Below are 24,545 nucleotides of genomic sequence, written 5' to 3' on the forward strand. Positions count from 1 at the left end.
TCCAAAGAGGTTTCCCTGGGAGAAGTGTTTTAGCGGATAAGCCACCTGTTTCAGTGTGTGTATATGTGCAGGATTTGAACGTTTGTGTTTGTTTTTGTCGCTCTGTGATTCACCTGTTTCGTGCGGGTTGTTTCATGTCTCTGTATGTTTGCGACAGAAAGAGATCCTCGTTATCACTTCGACGACTGGACCCTGGAAATCGTGAACGTTTCTCGGCGGGACGGGGGCGATTACATCATAGAGTGTTCCAACGCTGAGGGGACGAACCACACAAAGCTCAAACTGGATGTACAGTGTGAGGAACTCAAAACTAACTCTGACACATCATCCTAACGAAATGCAACAAGTTATGAATATCACGTTTCTCCTCGCTGGAAGCAAAAATGCTATAGGAAGCAACGGACAACCAATCAGAATTTATAGGGGAGTTTCAGAAATCTGAGACCACATTCAAAATATTATATTAATTTATTATTCAAAATAATAAATTAACTGGAAATAAGGATTTGATGCTCAAGAAACATTTCTTATTTTTATGAATGTTGAAAACAGTTGTGCTGCTTCATATTTTTGTGGAAAGCGTGGTGCAAAAGTTTGAAGGTAAGATTGTTAAGATATTATAATGAGCAACAACAAATTAATTTGATCAAAATTGACAGTAAAGATATTTATACAAAAAAATGTCAATTTAAAATAGTTATTTCCATCAAATAATCTTGAAAAAAATGTATCATGGTTTTCACAAAAATATATATATATTTTTAAAAACGTTTTAAACATTCAAAATAATAAGAACCATTATAAATAATCGAGCACCAATAATAAATAAGAATAATAAATGAGTACCAAATCAGCATTATTGAATCCTGAAAGATCATGTGACACTGAAGACTGGAGTAATGATGCTAAAAATTCAGCTTTGCATCACAGGGATAAATTATGTATTCACACAGAACATAGAAAATAGTTATTTTAAAATTGCAATAATATTTCAAAACGATTATTACTAACAAGTTTATTCATGTTATTTATTCTATTCAACTGTTTTATATTGAACATTTAATTTTTAAGTCGAAAATATATTAATATGAAGAGTTTTGTAGTCGTCTCAGGCCCCACTGCATGTTTAAAAAAAAGCAGGACTTTGTAAAGCCGGACTTGAAACCTATGAAATTTCACTGTGGCCAGGACTAAGCAGTGTGACTGAAAATAGACTCCAAAATGACTTGAAACTGTTGACAATCACAGTTGATTGGAAAACAAACTCATATTAGCATGAGAGGTGAGGTGACACAGTCTTAGCTAATGAACTCTAATGCCACGTGAATTAAAGATGTTAGCATTTAATACTAAAATTTAATATGTATAAATAATTATTAATATAATCAGAATGTATTGTCACAGTACTGTGAAAATCTCATTGAATTATTCAAATGCTAATTAATTTTTTCCCTCAGTATAAATTACCACAAAAGTTGCACTGCAAAGCCAATCTATGCTGTTCTCAATATTTGCACCACATATGTATTTGCCAATTCAAACCCACACAGACGTACACACTTGAAAGTGAAACGGAGAGAAAGAGAGGGATGCAGAGAGAGAGAGAGAAAAGAAAGAAAGAGCACTCCCACTTCCTTAATGATTTAATAATAGCACTTCTTCAAATCTAGGCCTGCATGTTCCTGCAAATCCTTCTGCGCTAATGGATCTCCTCGTCCTCATACAATAGCATCTGACAGTGGTAGATATTCATTATGTATGGGCCATTTGAATAGCTTTTACCAGTGGTACTGTTTTCCGTGTAGGCCCCCCTCTTTCTGCCCGTTAGGAACAATGCAGAGGAGGATTGTACACGCCAACACGCCAGAGATTACGCTGGTGGTAATGGCCCACTTGGTTGAGGATATGATCCTCCTGGGGGCAGGGATGGAGATGAGGCAGAAGAACAGCATTGGTGGGGTTTACCGTACGTGCCTGAGGCAACCATTTTAGGTCCACTTTTCTAGGAACTTCAACACAACTTGCTTCTCAGAGGCAAAGCAGTGAGATTTAATTTATTTAATTTTTATTAAATAATTTGTACATTTTATTTTGATATTTTATAATTATAATATCTATTATACTTATAGTCCATTTTTTTGTTTTATTTTTTGTTTATATTTGATCAATTAAAATATTTATTCATAGCCTTTTTATTTGTTTAATATATTTTTAAGATTTTTTAGATAGATAGATAGATAGATAGATAGATAGATAGATAGATAGATAGATAGATAGATAGATAGATAGATAGATAGATAGATAGATAGATAGATAGCTAGCTCAATCTGGGGATATTTACACATGAACACAAGGAACAAATAAAAAGGTGGCTGTGGGGACTTGTGATTTAAGTCATGTAAATTAAGTTATGTAGCAAGTTATGGAAAGCACAGAATAGGTTTTAGTAGTGAAAACTTAGAATTAGATTCACTGACTTACAGATATTGTGTAAAATTATACCTAATATACAGGTTTTATTGCACGCCATAAAATAATTAGCCATATATTTTGTCCATACTTACTGCACAAATCCAATTTTTAAAGATGTAAATTGATGATTTAAAACTAGAACCTTTAGTACTACTCCCGCTCAAACTAAGTGAGTTTATACAGGTTTTTTTTTTTTAGAGCTCTGGGAAAGAGAACCTTTATTGCTAAATGGCATAAATGTAATTATTATTGACAAATTAATTCAGCAATTCTTATCACTATAGGTCTGTGAAGCCCTTACCTGGTCAGTGCAAGCATCTAGAAATGTCAGCTGTGCTCAGCTATAAAAATAGTTATACATAGCTGAATGATCCATCCAATGTTCTCTGATCCATTTTAATAATACAGTTATCCTGACAGAGTGTGACAGATACTTTTTGAGGGGGCGTTAATTCTGTAGCCTTTCCGAGAGTGTTTTTAATTTGCCTCAGTAAGCATTACCTCCGTTCCAACATGTGCGGCCTGTGCTGTAGTGACAGCGACTTGAACACTGTTTGCAACCAGCCATGTAGGAATACCGGAGGTTTGATATAAAAGTCTTTCTACACTGCACATAATGGGGATGACATCACAATAGACCTTGATTTTAAAAGCTTTTTTTCACACCCTGTGAATAATTCAAACAGGAAGTGCAGAGACACACTGTATCGGGACTTACACAATGGCAACTCTAGCATCAACCCATCTAAATTTAGAAAATCAAACACTCCGTACGTTAACTTTCCTACGGAATCTTTTGTGCTGTCGTTGAAATTGGCTGAGTTGGAAATTGAACTGTCCTGGTCCTGACAAAAGGAACGCTACAATTAGTGCACGCTGCTATAGGCTGAACACCTAGTGAGATCGCTTTTAAGGAAGTATCTTAACCAAAATATTATTATTTTTTTCATGGGAAGTGGTTAATGTTCACATGTAGCACACCCTATACTGTATGTGTCACAGTGTCTGGTTGTGTTTTCACGGGGTGTCCACTAGAGGTCCCTTCCTTCCTGTATCCATTCACTCTAGAACCACATTTCCCATAATCCTTGTTTGTTTCCATCACTTGTGATTGCACCCAGCTGTTCCCACTTATGTTTTTAGTGTCTGTGCATAAATACCCTGGTTTTGTTAGTTTATGTCACGGAGTCATTGTATTGTTTGTCACGCTGCAACTCTGAGGTTTGTTTCTTGTCGGTTCTCGCTTGTTTTGTAATATTATTATTCGGACTGATTAAAATGGATTTCGACACTGGCATGGATGACTACGATTCTGATTATCTGGATTATGACGCGTGCATGGATGACGATGATTTGGATTGCCCTGACTATACCATTGCTGCATTTGGATCCACCCAATTCTCCACTATCTGTCGTGACAGTATGGAGCACCAGATACTTGACTAACGTTCAAGAGTCTGATGTTAGCATGTTGTTATGCTAATGACTCAAACGACTCTAAGCACAAAATATACAAAGCACAGACAAATATTAGGTGAATATGTTAGTTGGAGGTAATTCTATTAATATTTGTATTACTAAATATGTCGCAATGCCCTGGCAACCACCCAGAACCTAGTTATTGTTAACTAAAGCTGAAACTATTAAAACATTATATATATTAAATATATATTAAAACATTATATATATACACTCATCTAAACGATTATTAGGAATACCTGTTCAATTTCTCATTAATGCAATTATCTAATCAACCAGTCACATGGCAGTTGCTTCAATGCATTTAGGGGTGTGGTCCTGGTCAAGACAATCTCCTGAACTCCAAACTGAATGTCAGAATGGAAAAGAAAGGTGATTTAAGCAATTATGAGCGTGGCATGGTTGTTGGTGCCAGACGGGCCGGTCTGAGTATTTCACAATCTGCTCAGTTACTGGGATTTTCACGCACAACCATTTCTAGGGTTTACAAAGAATGGTGTGATAAGGGAAAAGCATCCAGTATGCGGCAGTCCTGTGGGCGAAAATGCCTTGTTGATGCTAGAGGTCAGAGGAGAATGGGCCGACTGATTCAAGCTGATAGAAGAGCAACTTTGACTGAAATAACCACTCGTTACAATCGAGGTATGCAGCAAAGCATTTGTGAAGCCACAACACGCACAACCTTGAGGCGGATGGGCTACAACAGCAGAAGCCCCCACCGGGTACCACTCATCTCCACTACAAATAGGAAAAAGAGGCTACAATTTGCAAGAGCTCACCAAAATTGAACAGTTGAGGACTGGAAAATGTTGCCTGGTCTGATGAGTCTCTATTTCTGTTGAGACATTCAGATGGTAGAGTTAGAATTTGGCGTAAACAGAATGAGAACATGGATCCATCATGCCTTGTTACCACTGTGCAGGCTGGTGGTGGTGGTGTAATGGTGTGGGGGATGTTTTCTTGGCACACTTTAGGCCCCTTAGTGCCAATTGAGCATCGTTTAAATGCCACGGCCTACCTGAGCATTGTTTCTGACCATGTCCATCCCTTTATGGCCACCATGTACCCATCCTCTGATGGCTACTTCCACCATGTCACAAAGCTCGAATCATTTCAAATTGGTTTCTTGAACATGACAATGAGTTCACTGTACTAAAATGGCCCCCACAGTCACCAGATCTCAACCCAATAGAGCATCTTTGGGATGTGGTGGAACGAGAGCTTCGTGCCCTGGATGTGCATCCCACAAATCTCCATCAACTGCAAGATGCTATCCTATCAATATGGGCCAACATTTCTAAAGAATGCTTTCAGCACCTTGTTGAATCAATGCCACGTAGAATTAAGGCAGTTCTGAAGGCGAAAGGGGGTCAAACACAGTATTAGTATGGTGTTCCTAGTAATCCTTTAGGTGAGTGTATATACACGCATGGAAACATGCAAAATGGAACAGAACATAACACTAAACCACCATACACATATTATATTATATTATATTATATTATATGTGAGGGATAATGTACATCCAGCTGGTTGTTATCTCAGAATAAACCCTGACAGGGTGATCGGGTCTTGCATCTCTCTGAAAGGATTTATTCTGAGATATAACTTTTGGCTCGATGTACATTATCCCGCTTATTACACTCCCGCTTATTATCCCGCTTTTAGTTGCTTTGAAACAATCTATATTGTTAAAAGCGCTATATAAATGAAGGTGACTTGACTTGACTTGACACAGCTACTTGCCACATAAATAAATAATTAGGCATGAAATATTGGGCCGGAATATTTTATTAGGTCTTTAAACGCAAATCTTCTGCAGAGAGAGCATTTGCTAATGCGGCAAGTTCAAACGGATATTTAAGGGATACAGTACAGTCATACCACTTATTACACAGCATTTCGTCACATAAATAATTATGGGGATAAGAGATATTGATTTGAGATGAAACTGTTTTAAAATCGTACCTGTTTGTTATCTTGGAATCCAACAGGGTTCAAAACAATCGTCGCGAAATGGCAGCAGCTGCGTTTGTATGAAACGAGAGAGAGCGAGTCCATGATACTGGGTGACATAGTTAAACAACTGGACACGAAAATTGAGTTGAAATATTTTATTAGCTCACCAAACGCAAAACTTCCATGAAGAAAAACCGTTCCTAGCAAGCGTATAGCGCTGCTGACTTCAGTAACCCGGATGAGCCTGTTATCTGTTTTCAGCGGTTGTTATCGGGGAATAACATACCGCTGGATGGCGCGATTGACCAATCAGAATCAAGTACTCCACAGAGCCGTGTAATAATATATTAAATTATTTGATTAACATTCTGTCACCTTTTTTATGATAAAGTCACATAAAATAAATTCTTCCCTTTATTGATCTTTTGGTTTGGTATACAGATGCCCCGACTGTTCATATGAAGTCCGATCCTGTGTCTGTGAACTTGGGAGACACCGCTGACTTACTGTGTGTCGCTGATGCCAACCCCATCACCTCCAGTATGTTTTCGTGGAAGTGGATGGTGAGTGATGTCTTTGTCACGTCTGTTTTTTTTTCTCCCCCCTTTCTCTTTTGCTTATTCTCACCCTTTCCCACTATATTGTCCTGTGTTAGGTGAGTTGACTCGCTATCTCTCTTTTTATCACCTCTATTTATCTCTCACATCTCTCCTCTTTGTCTCTAACACCCTCTTTCTCTCTGACTTCTCTTTTCTCACCATGTGTCACAGCTACTCTGTAATAGAGGCGCTATATTTCACCCTTCTAACTACAACAATGTCTCACCTTTATGCTTAATACTTCTGGTCTAAATGGAGAAAAATATCTTTCATTAAAGCCTCCTTTCCAAAGGCCACATTTCTCAGTGTTAGCCGGCCGTTTCCTACCATTTGTGCATCTATAGTGCCCCGTATTCTTAGTCAGTGTTTGTGATGCCTCAAGCCGCCCTCTTTCTCTGGATGTTTTTATGTGTGCGTTTGGGAAAATTGAAGTTTGTGTGAAGTCTTTGCCTGCCTTTGTCTCTTTCTTCCTTTTTTTGTTTTGTGAGTTTGTGGCTTTTTTTAGCTAGTTTACCTGTATGTGTGTGTGTTTTACATATAGGGTGAAGAGGAAGTAGATGATCTGGGAGAGCAGAGTGAAGATGAAGGCACTGGTTTGTTAACTATATACGAGGTGACCCGTGACCGGGCAGGTTTTTACCAGTGTACAGCAGACAACGGCATAGCTCCTCCAGGCAGTGTAGAAGGACAGCTCATCGTGCGCTGTGAGTCACATCATGTACTATGCTTGTTTAAGGTGGAAAAAAAGGGTTTTTTTTTAGAACATTGTACATACAGTACACAAATATTACCAGTGGTTATCTCGTAAATGAACATTGGTTTTGATTTCTTTTGTGAAATGATTTCATATTTTATAATAATACTTTTTGAACTTTGCACTTTCTCATCAACTAAAATTTAACTTATTTCCATCGACCAAATTAAGATGTAATTTTAGTTTGAGTAAAACAGATGAAACATAATGGATGAGTAATGATTAAATATTGACTAAATTTAAAGGATTTATGATTTAAAAAAAACTGCATATGACTTGTATCCTATTATATTTTGAAGCCATGCATTGTGTGAATAACAGACTGTAAATTTATTAAGTATAAAAAACGTATTACAAAAATATATACTTCTGTTTAAACGTTTAAGGGCAGTAAGCATTTTTTTTTTTAAAGAAAGTGATACTTTTATTCAGCAAGGGCGCATTAAGTTGATCAAAAGTGACAGTAAAGACTTTTACATTGTTACAAAAAATATATTTAAAATAAATGCGGTTGTTTTGAATTTTCTATTAATCAAAGAATAATGGAAAAGAAAATAACAGTTTCCACAAAAAATTTTTAGCAGCACAACTGTTTTCAACATTGATAATAATAAGAAATGTTTCTTGAGCAGCAAATCATCATATTAGAATGATTTCTGAACGATCACATGACACTGAAGACTGCAGTAATGATGAAAAATTGAAACATTCACATACATAAATTTCATTTTAAAATACATTTAAATAGAAAACAGTCATTTTAAATTTGAACAATATCACCATTTTTATTGTATTTTTATTCAAATAATTGCAGCTTTGATGAGCATAAGAAACTTTTTTCAAAACCATTAAAAAATCGTACCGACCCCATACGTTTGAACGGTACTGTAGGCTATGTTCAGTTTCTTGTAAATGAGTACTGGTCTTCAAAACACTGTTCCATGTTCCTGCAGTTGCTCCAGAGCTTCAGAAGGGACCGCAGTGGAGGAAGGTGGCCAGCCGAGGGGACGGCAGCAATGATGCAAATGTGGTGTGTCAGGCACAAGGCGTTCCTCGTGTGCACTTCACCTGGGCAAAGAATGGATTCCCTTTGGACTTGGGCAACCCCAGGTTGTCATTAGTACAGTAGCTTCATCCAGCCTTGGTTGTCAAGACCTGTTGTATTTGGTTTGTTGTACCTACGTCCTTTCGGGAAAGTTGAAAAAGACACAAAATAATGTCTTCTAAAAAACATAACAATAGACTTAGGGTTTGGGTTAGTTAGCCTGTAGTATTATAATTTGCCTAATGTAAGATCAGTAGAAGTCAATGGCGAGTTCCCATTTGTGTGTGTGTGTGTTTTCAAGATGGTATTTCTGCTGAGCGTGGAGCCATGATCACGTAACTGTGTGTGTAATGCAGGGCGAAAGTATTCTATCTATCTATCTATCTATCTATCTATCTATCTATCTATCTATCTATCTATCTATCTATCTATCTATCTATCTATCTATCTATCTATCTATCTATCTATCTATCTATCTATCTATCTGTCTGTCTGTCTGTCTGTCTGTCTGTCTGTCTGTCTGTCTGTCTGTCTATCTATCTATCTGTCTGTCTGTCTGTCTGTCTGTCTGTCTTATCTATCTATCTATCTATCTATCTATCTGTCTATCTGTCTGTCTGTCTGTCTGTCTGTCAAAGTTTAAAAACATACGTTTTATAGTTTATTAATTTTTGTAAAATCAAATGTTTTGAAAGAAAGTCTAGGCAAGTGGGAGTGATTTTATTAAAATTATATATATATATAAATATATATATATAAATAAATATAAATATATATATATATATATATATATTGGAATGATTTTTTATTCATGTTTTTGAAAGAAGTCTCTTATGCTCACAAATGCTGCATTTATTTGATAAAAAAACAGTAATATTGTAAAATAGTATTACAATTTAAAATAACTGTTTTACATTTTACTGTATGCCAAAAATTATCAAATAGAATAAAAACTATAATAGAAGTAGTCCATATGACCAGTAGTTATCTCGTAAATGAAAATTACAGACAAACCGGTGGTTTTGATTTCTGTTGTGAAATGATGAATGATGATGTTAAAATGAATATAGAAATTGCTTAATCATCTGCCAATCTGATAATAATCAGCCTTTTTTTGAATATTACAAATCCAAACTTTTGAACGGCAGTGAATCAGTTTCCGCAAAAATATAAAGCAGAAAATAATTGAAATGTTAATTGGAATAATGATAAAAGTTTCTTGAGCATATTAGAGTGTGTATGTGTGTGTGTGCTGCATTTATTTGCATAGACAAATGTAATTGGCCTATCTAAATACGATTTGTTGCTTTTGCTGCCTTGAAGGGCTTTAAATTCCTTTGAGAAATGCAAAACAGTTTTGACTGTGCTTTAATACTGAATGTCTCATTTGAGTGTTTATGTGACCTTATACAGGTACGAGCAGAAGACGGTGGTGACAGGTACCGTCCACACCAGCATTCTGACCGTCATAAACGTGAGTGCAGCTCTGGACTATGCCATCTTCTCCTGCACTGCCCACAACAGCATGGGAGAAGACTCTCTAGATGTCCAGCTCCTCAGCACCAGTACGTACAAACAGGAAGTGAGCGGTTCAGGGCCAAGCTGGAACGGTCAGCTTTAGCTGCATGGTCAGGTCACCTTCTCTTGAACCCCACTGAAAGGTGAAAGTGAATTAGCATAAATGTATGAATAAATAAAAGCATAATAAATGAAAACAAACAGACACCGGTGTCTAGGCGTCGCGGTTCTTATCTCCAACTCATAAACCCACACAATGATGATGAGCAGAGCCATGAATAAGATTTCTTTCAATGAGATTTTGTTTTTCTCGACCTGAGCATCAATTAATTACGAAGTTGTGGTAATCAACATCCGCTTGTTTTCAGTCTGGCCCTTTATTTGTAGAACAATTGGGTGGATCGACCTGTCTACCTCTCTCACACAATGACTACCACCCTCTCTCTCTCTTTGTAATACTAATACTTTTTTTACGTTGCAAACCCACCTCTCCATTTCTCCAGCACTGAGTATTATTATCAGAAAATCTCTTTTTTTTTTAAATGCGCTCTCGATTACCATTTGGAAACTCGTGGCTTTAAAACTACACACACACGTTGTTAACAAGCGTATAATGGAGATTTGTACCAAGGTTGTTATACAAAACAAAAAATAAAAAGAGATGAAATTCTGAATATTTATCATACACTGAAAACATTTTTTACTGATTCATGGCCACGATAGCTAGTTCTCTGTTGTACTCTCTTTCTTTCATTGCTCTCTCTCTCTCTCTCTCTCTCTCTCTCTCTGAGGTCTGTGGAATCGACTCGGGCAGGCACGTTTTAATGTTTATCATAAAAACCATGAAATACAATCCAATATCCGCCTCTTTTTGTCCACACCTCCTTCTCTGATTTTACTGCCGTGAATATTCATAATTAATCTGACACAGCGATAATAAATTTTATTTGCTTCTTATCATCAGTCGACTGGGGAACAGAATGGTGCAGATTTTTTGCTCCCTGCTTTGCTATTTCGGATTGACCCCTTCACCCTCTCCCAAGAGAGCCAACAAGATAATTAACCAGTTTCATAGTGTACTGACACACATATTTCTTTCTGTCCGTACAGTAGCCTGTTAATTTATTTCTCATTGTCTCTCTCTCAGTCTCTCTACTCCTCTTAAATAAACATTCTGGAAGCAGTGCTAAATGATTTAGGCTGTAGTTGCTTTTTCTTATTTTAATGAGCTTGTGTTGTCTGTCTCTCTCAGACCACCCCGATCCCCCGTCCGACCTGAAGCTGCTCCGTGTCAACCATAACTCCGTGACTCTGGAGTGGATGCCCGGGTTTGACGGTGGTTTGACTCAGAACTTCCGTGTCAGGTGAAGTTGTCACAAATGCAGCTATGAGGTGTCTAAAACGTGGAGTTCGTTGTGGATATGTTTTTATCTCTCAGTCTAGTGTCACAACACTGCAGACATTTCAGTTGGCTGATATACATGTTTATCTAAGTCCATGGCACCATCATTTCTATATGATTCCCTGATAGGAAAGGTTTATTTCATAGTAATTCAGTCCTGTCTGGTTCAAAAGTTTGAGATCACGTTAAAGGTGTGGGATTCAAAATCTGATTTAAACTTCAAATACATAAATGATGAAGTGTAATTTCAACCTCAAAAGGGAACATCTCAGGTTTACATATGTAACCCAGTTTCCTGAGAAGGGAACGAGACACTGCATCATGGTGTTGTCCCTTTAGGTACGCCATAATGCAGCACTGAGATCCCTCAAAAGGGAACACGGGACATTCATGACATAAAATTAATAAGAAATGTTTAATATCCTGCACTCAAGGTGAGCACTTTTGGATCATTCTCAAATCATGCTGGATCACATGATAATCAGGTTTTACAAGCCAAACATCAGATAATACTCACCTTTTGACACAAATCACTAATGAAATTAATAATGATTGATACATTTATTCATATCTGTATTAAAAATTAAAGTAGAAAAAATGGAAGCAATTTCAACAGTAATTTGGACCCCATTGTATGAAAGTGAAATATAAAATAATTTAAGAATATTAAAAATTAATAGGAATAAAAAATAAGTACAAGTTTAATATGAAAATGTATGAAAAAGGAAAATAATAAAAAATAACATCAAGTGATATTTTTTTTATATTCAACTTTTCACATAGATGTTTATGTGATAATACATTTGGTAATAAAAATTGGTGGTCTCAGACTTGTGGACCCAAGTCAGGTGTCATTTAAGAACACAAGATGAATAAAGAATGAAAGGAAAACATAAGTTTAATTTAGAAATGTATATAAATAAATAATAAAAAACATATGCAAGTACAGTGCTTAGCCTAAGTGAACACACCCATGCTAAAGTTGACTAAAAAGAGGAATACAAAATCATCTTTTGGAAATTGATCTTAATGCCTTAATTTAAAAAAAAAAAATAGGAAAAATCCAACCTTTAAGGATACCAATTTTCTTTGTGAATGAATAATGTATCATCAATAAATAAATGTTCTTTCTTAAAATACAGGGTGCATAAGTCAGGACACCCCATGTTAAATTCCCATAGAGGCAGGCAGATTTGTACCTAGAGATTGGCATGGTTTTATTTCAGTTAGCCTATAGCTGGTTTGATTTGCATTGAGAGATGGTGAAGGGTGTGTGATGATGTGGGGCTATTTTAATTCCAAAGGCCAAAGTACCAACTTTATCAGGATGCATTGTATCCTGGATCCATGAAATAACCGGCCATTAAAAATAAAAATTATATGGGAAATTAACATAGGGGTGTCCTGACTTATATATCAGGGCATGTTATTATATGACTTATATGCCCCCTATATTTTAAGGAAGAACATTTATTTATTTACAATACATTATTCACTCACAAAGAAAATTGGTGTCCTTAAAGGTTGGATTTTGCCTCATTTTTTGAATTAAGGCATTAAGATCAATTTCCAAAAGATGATTTTTAATTCCTCTTTTTAGTCAACTTTAGCATGGGTGTGTTCACCTATGCTAAGCACTGCATGTAAACATTAGCATCTGTTTTATTGCCAGGTACCAGTGGTCAGGATCGGCGAGTTTCATGTATGTGGACGTGTTTCCTCCGACAGCTACAGTGTATACCGTCACGGGCCTCAACCCTTCCACTGCGTACAACTTTTCGGTCAACGCTCTCAATACAATGGGAGAGAGCAGCTATGCAGACAACAACAAAATACTGACGGTCACCACCGCTGGTAAATTCAGCTCAGCCTGTCCAATAAAGCTTTCCCGACACATAAACCGAATTATTCATCATTTGGGTTCCGTTCACGGTGGGTTTTCTTGTAGGTTTAGATACAGGCTTTACTTTCCTCTGATTTGATGAGCCATTCATCAATCTGACCGATCACATCTAATTTGTAAGGCAAAGATCACGGCTGAGTCTCATGCAAATAAGCCGAATGACTGAACGTCTACACCAATCAGTGCACCAGTGTGTTTTCTGAATGCATATTTCAGCTTGCGCGAGGGAGAGGGAGAAAAATCGAGCGATAGAGGGAGAGAGACAGAAAACAAAACCGTGTGATGTATGATAAATGATGATAAGCTACATTCCCTCGGCAAACATAATGAATTCGGCAATTGTAATGTCATAGCATTTGATTTGCAAAACAAATTAGTCATGAGCACAGGCAGCTGACGGAAGTACAGAAAACACAACATGGCCCTGCCACAGAGTTAGTAGAACTGACAAACCTTAGTTATTTAAGAGTTATGAGCTATTTAAAGGGAAAGCCTGATAAATTTTACTCACTTTCATCATAACAAACCCATCTCAACCCAGCACAAAAGGAGGAAAAGAATATCCAAGCTGCTCAAAAAACAAACAAAAAAACAAACAGTGACCAGTGACTGTGAAGATCGAGAAAAAAAAGGGAAATGGCTTTCTGTGAAGAACATACCAAAATTATTTTTTCCCTTTTTTTGCTACTTGCCATGTTTGATGTCATGTAGGTCTATTCTGCTCACCAAGGTTGCCTTTATTTGATCAAAAACACAGTACACAGTAATATTGTGAAATATTAATACAATTTAAAAGAACTGTTTTATTTCAATATATTTGAAAATGTAATTTATTCATTTATGAGAATTTTCAGCATTATTACTCCAGTCTTTAGTGTCGCATTTCTTACGAAATCAATCTAATGTGCTGATTTGCTGCTAAAGAACCATTTCTTATTATTATCAGTAACATTATAAATGTTTACATTATAATGTAGTATTATAACATTATAAATGTCTTTACCTTCCCTTTTGATTAAGTCAAAGCATTCTTGCTGAAGAAAAGTATTAATTCCTTGTTTATCCCAAACTTTTGAACATTAGTAAAGTGTTTCTTTAAATTTGAATTTGAAATGTTTGTATTTTATTTGAAGAGTGAAAGCTTTAGTCCACATTCACTGTAATAGCATGGAATGCATTTTTTAAAACTACCCCTTTATGGACGAATAACAACTAGTAGAACAGGTCAGTTTGTACAGTTCTCACTCAAACTCCAATAAAACATATCCTCAATTCCGTTTGATCACACACAAACTGTTGCTTTTGTTTGAGAAGCATTCGGCAATAACTAGACTACGAAAAAGCATGAGTGAGTTTCGTAGGTATGTGTACTGCTATTGATTCTGCCATCAATCACCTTATTTCAACTCCGTTTAAGCCACATGTAATTGAATGCAAAAATACAGTCCATTCAAGTACCTCGTTTTGTTTGTGTCAAATTAAATAAGCCATTTACTCTGACACAAGTCTTTACATATCACAGTGGGGCTTTTCAGGCTAGACTAAGTCTATAATCTTTGATTTTACACATTGGAATTCATTATTTCCCGCTTTGTACTTGCCGTCCATTCTAATGGACTCTAATGCCGACTACACATAGTACTAGTGTTGTAGGTTCTACATAATACAGCGTGTTTTTGAAATACATCGCAAACAAGAACAATGCACGAATCAATATTCGTTTTTGATTTTCTGAGTTTACACTCATGGTCAGAGCAGAAGAAAGTAACCTCTGCATTAAGTGATTTACCTCGTCTCTGTTTCTCTCTCAGATGCGGAGGAAGCTGACGGTGGGGTCTCACCAGAAGACCAGGATTCAGCTTTTGCAGGTGCTGCATTTCCTCCTCCGGCTCACTGCAGCTGCTATTTATCAAATGTAGAAAAGGCCTGACACCCTGGAATTCAGATCAATTTCTCAGCTCGTACTTCAGTTTCCATGGCCTTTACCGGCCTGTTTCATGTGCTTTCGTAAAGCCTTGGGGCTCAGTGTTTTCTCTTCTGCGGTTTGGTGCAGTTTTGCTCAGGCTGAACGCTTTGGTGCCATTTAATGGGACACAGTGGCTGTTATTGACCCTTGATTCGGGATACGGAATAAACTGACATTAGCTTGCGGCAAATTCGAGGTCCTCCGGATACTGCTTTGCATTTTGATTGGGTTTGTGTAGAAAAGATTCATTAGGGTTTTCAATTTCCTTGGATAGTTCCTATGTCATCAGATTGATTTGGGAATGATACACTGTGTGAGGGATTCTTTTTCAGGGAGAGATTTATCAATGTCTCTCGTCTATGTGAATAAACTAGTTCATGCGGCATTGGAGGTCTTTTCACGCGGCGAGGCATGACTCGAGCGTGTCAAATCTGTACACTCTCTTCTACAAAACAGTGACATATTGCAAATCCAACAAGACAGTGACAGAGAATAGTTGTGCAAATTCAACCCTTGACATCTTTCAACTTCATGAACATATGGCACAGCTGCCATTAATATATGTATCTTGTGCCCAAAAAGTCTTTGAATGCTTAAGTCAAGCTTTAAAATGCCATTGCACTATAAGTCCAGCTAACACATGTCTGAGCTGTTTTTGCAAATACATTTAAGCGACTGGTGTCAGGGTGATTTTTAGTGGATGTATTAAGTCTGTTCCGTTTTAGGACTTTTCCACCAAAAGTACTATTTAATAATAGTTAATAGTGAAATTTAAGTTACAATCAAGATATTATCATTAAAATATAAAGCAATAAAAGTTGCAGGGCAACATTCTCATTTTTGTTTAATTGAAGTTTGAAAACTAAATAAACTAAAACTCGTATATAGACATATTAAAATAAAAGTACTAAACCTTTCAAATTAAAACAATTTAAACAGAAAATATAAAAAATAAAATCTAATTGAATACATTAACAAAAACTATAATATTGCATCAATGATACTAAAATAACACTGGTTATTAATTCATTTATAAGAAAATCGGCGTTAGTTGCCACTATTCAACGCTGGCTGGACAAGGTAAATGAGCCGTTACAAAAAAAAAAAAAGTATTTAAAAAGAATATTAATATTTTTTATTATTTTTAATAGTTCTTTATTAATTAATAATAAAAGTTTAACAATAATATTAAGTATCGTTATTATTATTAGCATTTTTATTGTTGTTTTAAATAATGATTTATTGTGTTAAAAAAAAATATTTAAATACAATATTTAATTGTATTATATAAAAATTATATGCTGCACTTTCTCACATTCCTGTCCAGACAGTTTTTAATTGGTCAGAAGTTAGCAAAAAAAACAAAAAAACAAAAAATGTGTGACTGAAAACCATCAGAAAGTGTCCAAATACTTTCAACATTTTGATCTTAATTTTAAACAGTTAATTATTGTTTTTACACTTTTATAACCATACTTCTTTTGTAAAATCTTTAGCTTGAAAAGTCACTTGTCTTTAATGTCCAGATACTTTTTTCCGGCCACTGACTGTATATCCCTTTAATAAAATACACACTTTTTATATATATATATATATATAACACTTGTTCCTCAACAGGTCGTGGTCTTCCTGTCTATGCCGTGGTGATCCTGGTTGTGGGCGGCCTCCTGTTATTCCTAAATCCACTGAGCTGCTTTCTATTGGTCAGATGTAAAAGCAGAGGGCGGAGCCTGAAAGGTATCCGACAGCGAAACTCCTCAGCGTGTCACCGCTTCTACTCTGCGCTGTTAGACAGCGTGTCCCAGACTGTTCGACTCTCAGCGACAGCACGCAGCGCAAAAGGGATGAACTGTCTGAATCCTAATATGACTTCTCACTTTTAAATCCATCTCTCTCTCTTTCTCGTATCTCGCTCGCTGGCTCCTCAGCCATCTGCATCATCCCGCCATCTCTCCTTTCCAGCGCAGCTGTCACTTCCTCCCTTCGTCTCTCCCCTTATCTCGCCCCTTTCCCTTTCGTCCTCTGTCATTCTCTCTCTCACTCACCCCATCTGTCTTTTTTTCGCCTCGCCCCTTCCTTCAAACTGTCAGGTGTCTTGTCTCTCCCCTCTCATCTCTCGCTCACGACTTTTTTTTTCTTTTCCTCTCTATTCATGAACCTGTCGTCCTCTCTTCTCGCTTTCAATTTGGACGGCCCTTTTTATCAGTTTATTAAAGCTACTGTCACAACACAATTTGTAGGGAGGAACCAATAATTGAAATGGCGTATGATGAATGTTCCGTACACAAACAATTTGGTGTTCTGTCTTTCTGGTGTTCTGTCTTTTCCGGTGTCCTTTCATTTCTGTCATGCTCTCCTTCCTGTGACCTTTGCCCTCTAACAGCCCCACTCTCCTTTGTTTTTTTGTTTTTTTTTTTCCTCCAGAGGACACCAGGAGCATTTCACGGGAGACGAAAAGCGAGGAGCAGAGGTCAGTCATGTTAGTTCTGTTGCAAGTATGCCCACTCAGCCCTGACCCTGAGGTGTCTTCACCCTGGAAAAAATAAGGAGACGAACTAGTTTCTGATGAACATGTGACCGCAAAACTTGTTACTTGGTTTCTAGGTTGTTATTTACTGGCCAAAGTGTAATGCTTGGGATTAGGAGAGTGAACAAACCCCTACGCCTTAATGTGAGCAATAGTAATTGTGATGTGTGGCTTAGAAAGCCGCACTAACAAGCAAGACCAGCATGCTGTGATGGCTCGAAGGCATTCAGAACAACTTCTGCCTGTCTGGGTGAGCCTTCCTGCTTCCAGTGGCTATAGAAGCCCTCAAGACGGTGTATAGAAATGCTGCTTAGCTTGCATCTCCATAAATAGACTCCAGAGAAGTACAGAGTTTTTATTTCACCAGCCTACATTTGACAGAGTCATGAGCTTAAAAAAAAGGCAGAATAGACAAAAGTTTTGGAGTTTTAGTTGGATATTAAAAAACGAGAAACCTAAGCCTTAGGTGTGTAACTTAACTTAAGTGCATGTAACTTTAAAGGTGCACAATGCGACTTTGTTTTTGTTCAAAATTAACAAAATTTAGGTAACGAGATCAATCCTTTTTCCAAAACGTGTTTTTGTCTTGCCCTGATTCACTATGGTAACTTGTAAGCCTATTATAAGTGTTTATATTTTAGACTTGTCGGGATGGTTTTCAAAGGAAATTGTGTCACTCGCCCTTGCGTTTGGTCATATCTGTAAATAGAGAAAAGCTGCTTTGGCTACTTTGAGGCGTGTGGAAGTGGCAGAGGTTAGTTGTCACAACGATCAAAAACGATTCTCCCATCTCTGGGGAATCACCCGTTTAAAACAAACACCGAACAGAGGAGAGTCTGCTGGCTAAAAGAGAACATGACAGAGCTTGTAATAAAAAAAGAACCAACATTAGCTTGGCTTTTCAGAGATGGCGAGAACTGAGGGATGTGAAATGTTGTCAAAGGGACATGGAGTTGGTGTTTTTATTACTCAACATGTGAGGAAAGTATTTTATTGAAGATATAAATTGCCATATGTATCTCTCTAACAGAGTTGATTGTAAAGCATTATCTATTGTGAAGGGTAATTTCATTATGGTTGTTGTAGCACTGTGCTGGAATTTATTTTCAAGGAAGTATCGTGTCTATTAATGGGTAAAGTTACAGTAACATCTTCAGCTAGTCAGCTTGAGATCCTCTCCATCTAATCAGATTATTTCTCTTAAGCCTAGTAGTGAATGTTTTATGAGCAGTAGGATAACCATATTCATCCGCAAAATAATGCAGAGCCGAAGCACAACCAAAACAATGTTCTTCTGCAAAATACATGCAGTTTTGTTTTTAACTGCTGGAGGGCCAGAAGTTACATAGTGTATAGTGTACCTTTAAATTTAACATTCAAAATTATAGGCTATATAATATTAGTTTGGAACATTAAATAATGTATATAATTTTTAATGTATTAACAGATTTTAATATATTAATATGGAAAAAGCCTATATGTGTGTGTGTATGTACATTTTAATTAATGCCAAAATTATACACACATATATATGATGATTCTGTGTATGTATACAACAGGGGTCCCCAACCCCCGGGCCGCGGACCGGTACCGGTCTGTGGGTCATTTGGTACCGGGCCGCACAGAAAGAATAAATAACTTGCATTATTTCCGTTTTATTTATTCACACATTTACCTGTTCACATATCGCGTCTTTTGCGCGCTCAAGTTCGTTATTTCAAATGTAGGCGCGCGGTATGCGCGCTCATAATGGAAGTGACGCGCTCGTTTTTTCCAAGCGAGTCCGCGCCGCATTCGAGATAAAAACATATCTCAACTTTTCAGAATGCTGCAAGCGCACCGTAGGTCACGTGACAAGAACCAACCAATCATCTTCAACACTGAAAACTGCTGCACGAGTAGTTACTTGTAAAAAATACTTTTACTAAAAATGTTAATGCTCACAACTGATTCCTTGTTAAATCCATCATTGTTTATACAGAATTGTTCTATATTCTATATATAAATGTGTATGTGTTTGCTATTTCTGGCGTTTTATGACCACTTCAGTTATAGTCTAACCTCAGACAAATGCAGAGCCGTTGCGCAGGAGAGATAGTTTCACGGCAGAAGCTCTGTTTACTGATGCTTGGGACAACTTTTCTTAAAAGATAATCAAACTGGTCATTGTCCACTCTGAAATAGGCTTTGAACCTCCCATTGTCCAGACGGAGCCCCTGAATCAGCTGGTGAAATTCCCCATGGTTTTTGTAGTATCGGTTGCACGGTCTTGCACCCAAACACTGCAGCGTTTTTTTTGTTTTGTACTCTCCTTAGTAAATAAATCTTGTAACAGAGTTACAGCAAGGGTTTTTCGGTGATGGAAATCCATTGCTGAAATTCCCTTGCTGTAACGGAGAGCGCAGCTGATGGTTGCTTAGCAATGACAGACGCCTCCGGAGCGCAACCTCACGCTTAGCATTTTCTACGCGTTTTTAGGCGCTATATGTGAATGGCGCCTTATAGGGGGCAGAGAGGATGTTACTCATGTTATGTTGTTGGCGCGATGTTACGAGGACGCTGCTAATAAAGTTGCGAGTAGGCCTACACATTGGATTCACGTTTATTATTATATTTAAAAAAAATACCCCAGTTTTTATGCCGGTCGTTTCATTTTATTTTGTTGTATTTATCTGCCACACCTTAAAGGCCGGTCCGTGAAAATATTGTCTGATATTAAACCGGTCCGTGGCGCAAAAAAGGTTGGGGACCGCTGGTATACAACATGCATTAAGTGAATAAATTGTAATTGAACATTTAAACCTTCTAATAATTTCCCATTAATTTCCAATTTTCCAGACTTCTATATTTATTGTCTGCTTCTTGGAAAATCCTCGCTGGTTGCTGAAGTCCTTCTTTCTCGTCTGGTTTTCTAACTTGCAGTTGTGATTTGTGAATGTGAAGTTTCTCTGTTTCTGCAGGTCCATGTCGAGCAGCTCAACACGCTATGCGAGCAGAGAGCTTATCAACGCCTCGGCACAGCGAACGCTCCTCATCGACAGCAGCTCTGAGCCTGACAGCAGCGTCTATGAGACCTACGGACGGGTATATCAATGGACACTCACGCAGCCAATGGAAAGGGCTCTTCTTGCAAAACGTTCAGATAAAAATACATAAAAAAAGAACGTTTGCTGCCCTGTAATGACAAAGATCTCACCTGAATTCACAAACAATATTTATTGCTACTGAAGATGTCCTTTCTTTTTCCTACATCTCAATAGCAGCAGAGTTCTCATTATTACTACAGTCCTGCGCTGTATACTCACCCTGAAGGCCCCGAGGATCATGGTGAGACTAATGTGGATATGCACACTTTATAGGGATTTAAAGCTTAACTTTTTATATTTTTTAGGTTCAAATAATCTCCCTTTCTCAAATAACTTCCTGCCTATTTAGCAAAAATCCCCAGAATAAACTACATATTTTACTTCTAATGTTACTGCCACAATGTTAGGGTGTTGTAGGTGGTTGCCAGGGCATTGCTATGTGACTGCTAATGTTATATTGTTTTTTTGCTCATCGCTATGCAGTTGCTAAGATGTTCTTAGTGGTTAAAGCCCATCACTGTGCAGTTGCTAGGGTGTTCTAAGTGTTTGTAACTCATCGCTATGGAGTTGCTAGTGTGTTCTGACTGTTTGTTGCTCATCACTATGCAGTTGCTAGGGTGTTCAGAGTGTCTGTAGCCTATCGCTATCCAGTTGGTTTTCTGAGTGTTTGTTGCTCATTGCTATGCAGTTGCTAGTGTGTTCTGACTGTTTGTTGCTCATCACTATGCAAATGCTAGGGTGTATCGAGTGTCTGTAGCCTATCGCTATGCAGTTGCTAGGGTGTTGTAAGTGTTTTTTTGCTAATCACTATGCAGTTTCTAGGGTGTTTTCTACATCAATATGTAGTTGCTCGGGTGTTCTGAGTGTTTGTTGCTCATCGCTATCCAGTTGCTAGGGTGTTCTAAGTGTCTGTTGCTCATCACAATGCAGTTGCTAGGGTGTTCTTCTGAGTGTTTGTTGCTTATCGCTATCCAGTTGCTAGGGTGTTCTGAGTGATTGTAGCCCATCGCTATGCAGTTGCTAAGGTGTTCTGAGTGTCTGTAGCCCATCGCTATGCAGTTTCTATGATGTTTGAGTGGTTGTAGCCCATCACTATCCAGTTGCTATGGTGTTCTGAGTGTTTGTAACTCATCGCTATGCAGTTTCTATGGTGTTCTGAGTGGTTATAGCCCATCGCTATGCAGTTGCTAGGGTATTCAGAGTGTTTGTGTGTCCCTGGATGTAAGTTTGTGGGATTTGTTCACCGGTTTTATCACCTGCCAGGCAAAATCACTTAGAAAACGAATAGCTTATCTCTCATCAAGCCACATGATTTGATGTATCATTCACGCCTATTTCACAAACAGCATGTAACTAATTTAATAGTTAGTTAGGGATTTGAACATACCTTATGCCGGGAACACACTTAACGACTAGCTGAAACATTCTAAGATTGAACTGAACACACTTACAGAGTGTTTCCATCGACTGCAGCAGATTTTAAACACCGACTTAACGCAACTCGTTTGGCCATGATCAGTAGTAAGTATCGAATTACATTCATGATCGGCCTTACAGTCGTTAAGTGTGTCCCCGGCTTAAGTATGCGTAATAGTGATCCTTGCCTACAAAGAAATATGTTCTTTCTCTCTGAATGTGTGAGGGGAGTCTTTTTAGATCAGTTCATCACCCAAGTTCTCTGCTTTTAAAAGCTCTTTTGTTTTTATGCAAAGTGAGTGTTCAATATTTGAGCAAACGTTCAAACGTTTTTGCAACTTGAAGGTTCACGGCTGAAGTATTGATGTGCTGAGTTTCCTTCTCTCCAGATGGCAGATTCGGCACCAGCCCTCTCGCTCATGACTATGAGGAGGTGAGAGGCTGGGGGACGTCCCAGGACCTGCAGAGCTACTCACTGCTGCCCCCTGCTGGCCACTCTGATCCACGCGCACCAGTCTCCACATACCATGAGGTGGGTGTGTGATCTGGAAAGATGCACCTAATACATTTCATATCTAAATTCCCAGTTTTAATTCAAAGGATGCATGGTGTATACACAAGCTCTGAATTATGGTATTGCAGAATAATTTTTATATAATAGATTCTGTCAGTTTGCTGTTTCTCTTTTATTTATAGCTGTCGTTTATTGCACTTTTCTCCACAGGGAAGGGTGTTCGGTAAAGCTGATGTGGACGTAACAGCCGGAGTTTATGATTCTATGGTGTACAGACGCAGGAGAGACACAGACTTGCCGTTTGAGCTCAGAGGGGAGCTTGTTTAATAAGAGTGGGGCTGGTGAATGCACCAGTCTAGACCGGCTTGGGTTTACGTGTTGATAAAACATTTTCCCTTTTACTTTTTCTATAATTTGTCTAAAATATGTTGCCGGTGTTGTTACATTCTAGGCCTATATGTTTAATGTGTTCAGTAAATATAGATTTTTTTTTTGGACTAAATTAGATATATTTTTTTTTTTATCTGCTACTTTCGTACAGTATGTCCCCTTTTTAAAACATCAAACAGGGCTTCGAAACACTCCGCTTGTCTGTCCGCCCCCAAACTAACACCATTGGTTCCTTGGAAATCATCCAACGAATGACTTACCTACACTACTGTTCAAACGTTTGGTTGTCTTGGTTCTCTTATACTCACAAAGACTACATATATTTGATCAAAAATACAGTAAAAACAGTAATATTGTGAAGTACTATTACAATTTAAAGTCTTTTTTTCTATCTGAATATATTTTTAAATGTAATTTATTCCTGTGATCAAAGCTGAATTTTAAGCATCATTATTCAGTGTCACATGATCCTTCAGAAATGATTCTAATATGCTGATTTCATGCTTAAGAAATAGTTTTTATTATTATCAATGTTAAAAACAGTTGTGCAGCTTCATATTGTTGGTGGAAACTGTGATTTTATTTTTTTTATGAATATAAAAGCATTTATTTTAAATTAGAAATATTTTAACATTATAAATTGTGAATTAAAATTAATAAATATGGTCTGCTGAATGCATAAATGTAAATGTAATTAATTTCTTTCAAAACAACCTAATTTCTGTTTTCAAAAACATATGTCTCTGCTTATAGGCCTAGGTGTGGAAAAGAAGTAGTTTAACATAACCTTTAAAAATGAGTCCATTCGTATACATTAATATCAATTACAATAGCAATAACAATGTGCAATTACAAGCTACTCTAGTAATTGCATATTAGGTCATTAATTTGTATTACTAAGAACTTGATTATGTGTTAGTTGCTAAGTGTGACCCTTGTCTGTACTTTAATATGTATCTTTCTGAGGCGTAGTTTAGCATTTACTTAGTGTCCTCATCTACCTTCAGTAATAAATAAAAAAAACCTGATAAGAACACACGTGTTATGTAATGCAGCTTTTTAAGCGATGAGGTACACTATCAAACATGCTATTATTTATACTGAACTTAATCGTTTTTCCTGATGGCATACGTTCCTCTTGGGATTCTTGGAAAGCGTGCAGCTTTGTCCCAAGAGGAAGTCTTTGAATGTGAGAATGGGGATAAAAGTCTCGAGTCCTTGAGTCTGCGGAAGCCGACAACAATAACAACATCAACAACAGCCTTCTTTGACACACATTTGTGTTGTTATCATGTATATGTCATCACAAGGAGCTAAACAGGGAAACTAGGCAAAGGGTAACATTTTTTTATTAGTCTGAGAATAAATCATTGGCTTGAAAAAGGAAAAGGTAGAGAGAAACCATTTAAATCCTTACATTTATTTACCTTCCAATATTCATTTTTTTGTGAAACATTAGATATTTTGCAGAACATTCATGCTGCACTTTTTCATATAACATGAAAAAAAAAGTGC

The 24,545-nt window shown here is 37.2% G+C and overlaps 1 protein-coding gene across 1 annotated transcript in view; it reads left to right on the top strand.

The window, feature by feature from the left end:
• Positions 1-23,126, top strand: part of nphs1 (NPHS1 adhesion molecule, nephrin) — a 52,878-nt gene extending 29,752 nt beyond the window's left edge. Inside the window, exons 14-27 of the mRNA XM_056243364.1 lie at positions 158-295; positions 6,352-6,473; positions 7,051-7,213; positions 8,217-8,373; positions 9,722-9,873; positions 11,079-11,190; positions 12,901-13,082; positions 14,943-14,999; positions 16,715-16,834; positions 17,522-17,567; positions 20,585-20,708; positions 20,885-20,951; positions 22,516-22,658; positions 22,851-23,126. Of these exons, the coding sequence (XP_056099339.1) occupies positions 158-295; positions 6,352-6,473; positions 7,051-7,213; positions 8,217-8,373; positions 9,722-9,873; positions 11,079-11,190; positions 12,901-13,082; positions 14,943-14,999; positions 16,715-16,834; positions 17,522-17,567; positions 20,585-20,708; positions 20,885-20,951; positions 22,516-22,658; positions 22,851-22,967 (1,700 nt within the window). The 3' untranslated portion in view covers positions 22,968-23,126. The remainder of the gene's footprint in view (positions 1-157; positions 296-6,351; positions 6,474-7,050; positions 7,214-8,216; positions 8,374-9,721; positions 9,874-11,078; positions 11,191-12,900; positions 13,083-14,942; positions 15,000-16,714; positions 16,835-17,521; positions 17,568-20,584; positions 20,709-20,884; positions 20,952-22,515; positions 22,659-22,850) is intronic.
• Positions 23,127-24,545: the final 1,419 nt, after the last annotated feature.

Source organism: Rhinichthys klamathensis, unplaced genomic scaffold (genome assembly GCF_029890125.1).
Source record: "Rhinichthys klamathensis goyatoka isolate OS25496 unplaced genomic scaffold, OSU_Roscu_1.1 h1tg000786l_1, whole genome shotgun sequence".
In the NCBI taxonomy this organism is placed as follows: Eukaryota; Metazoa; Chordata; class Actinopteri; order Cypriniformes; family Leuciscidae; genus Rhinichthys; species Rhinichthys klamathensis.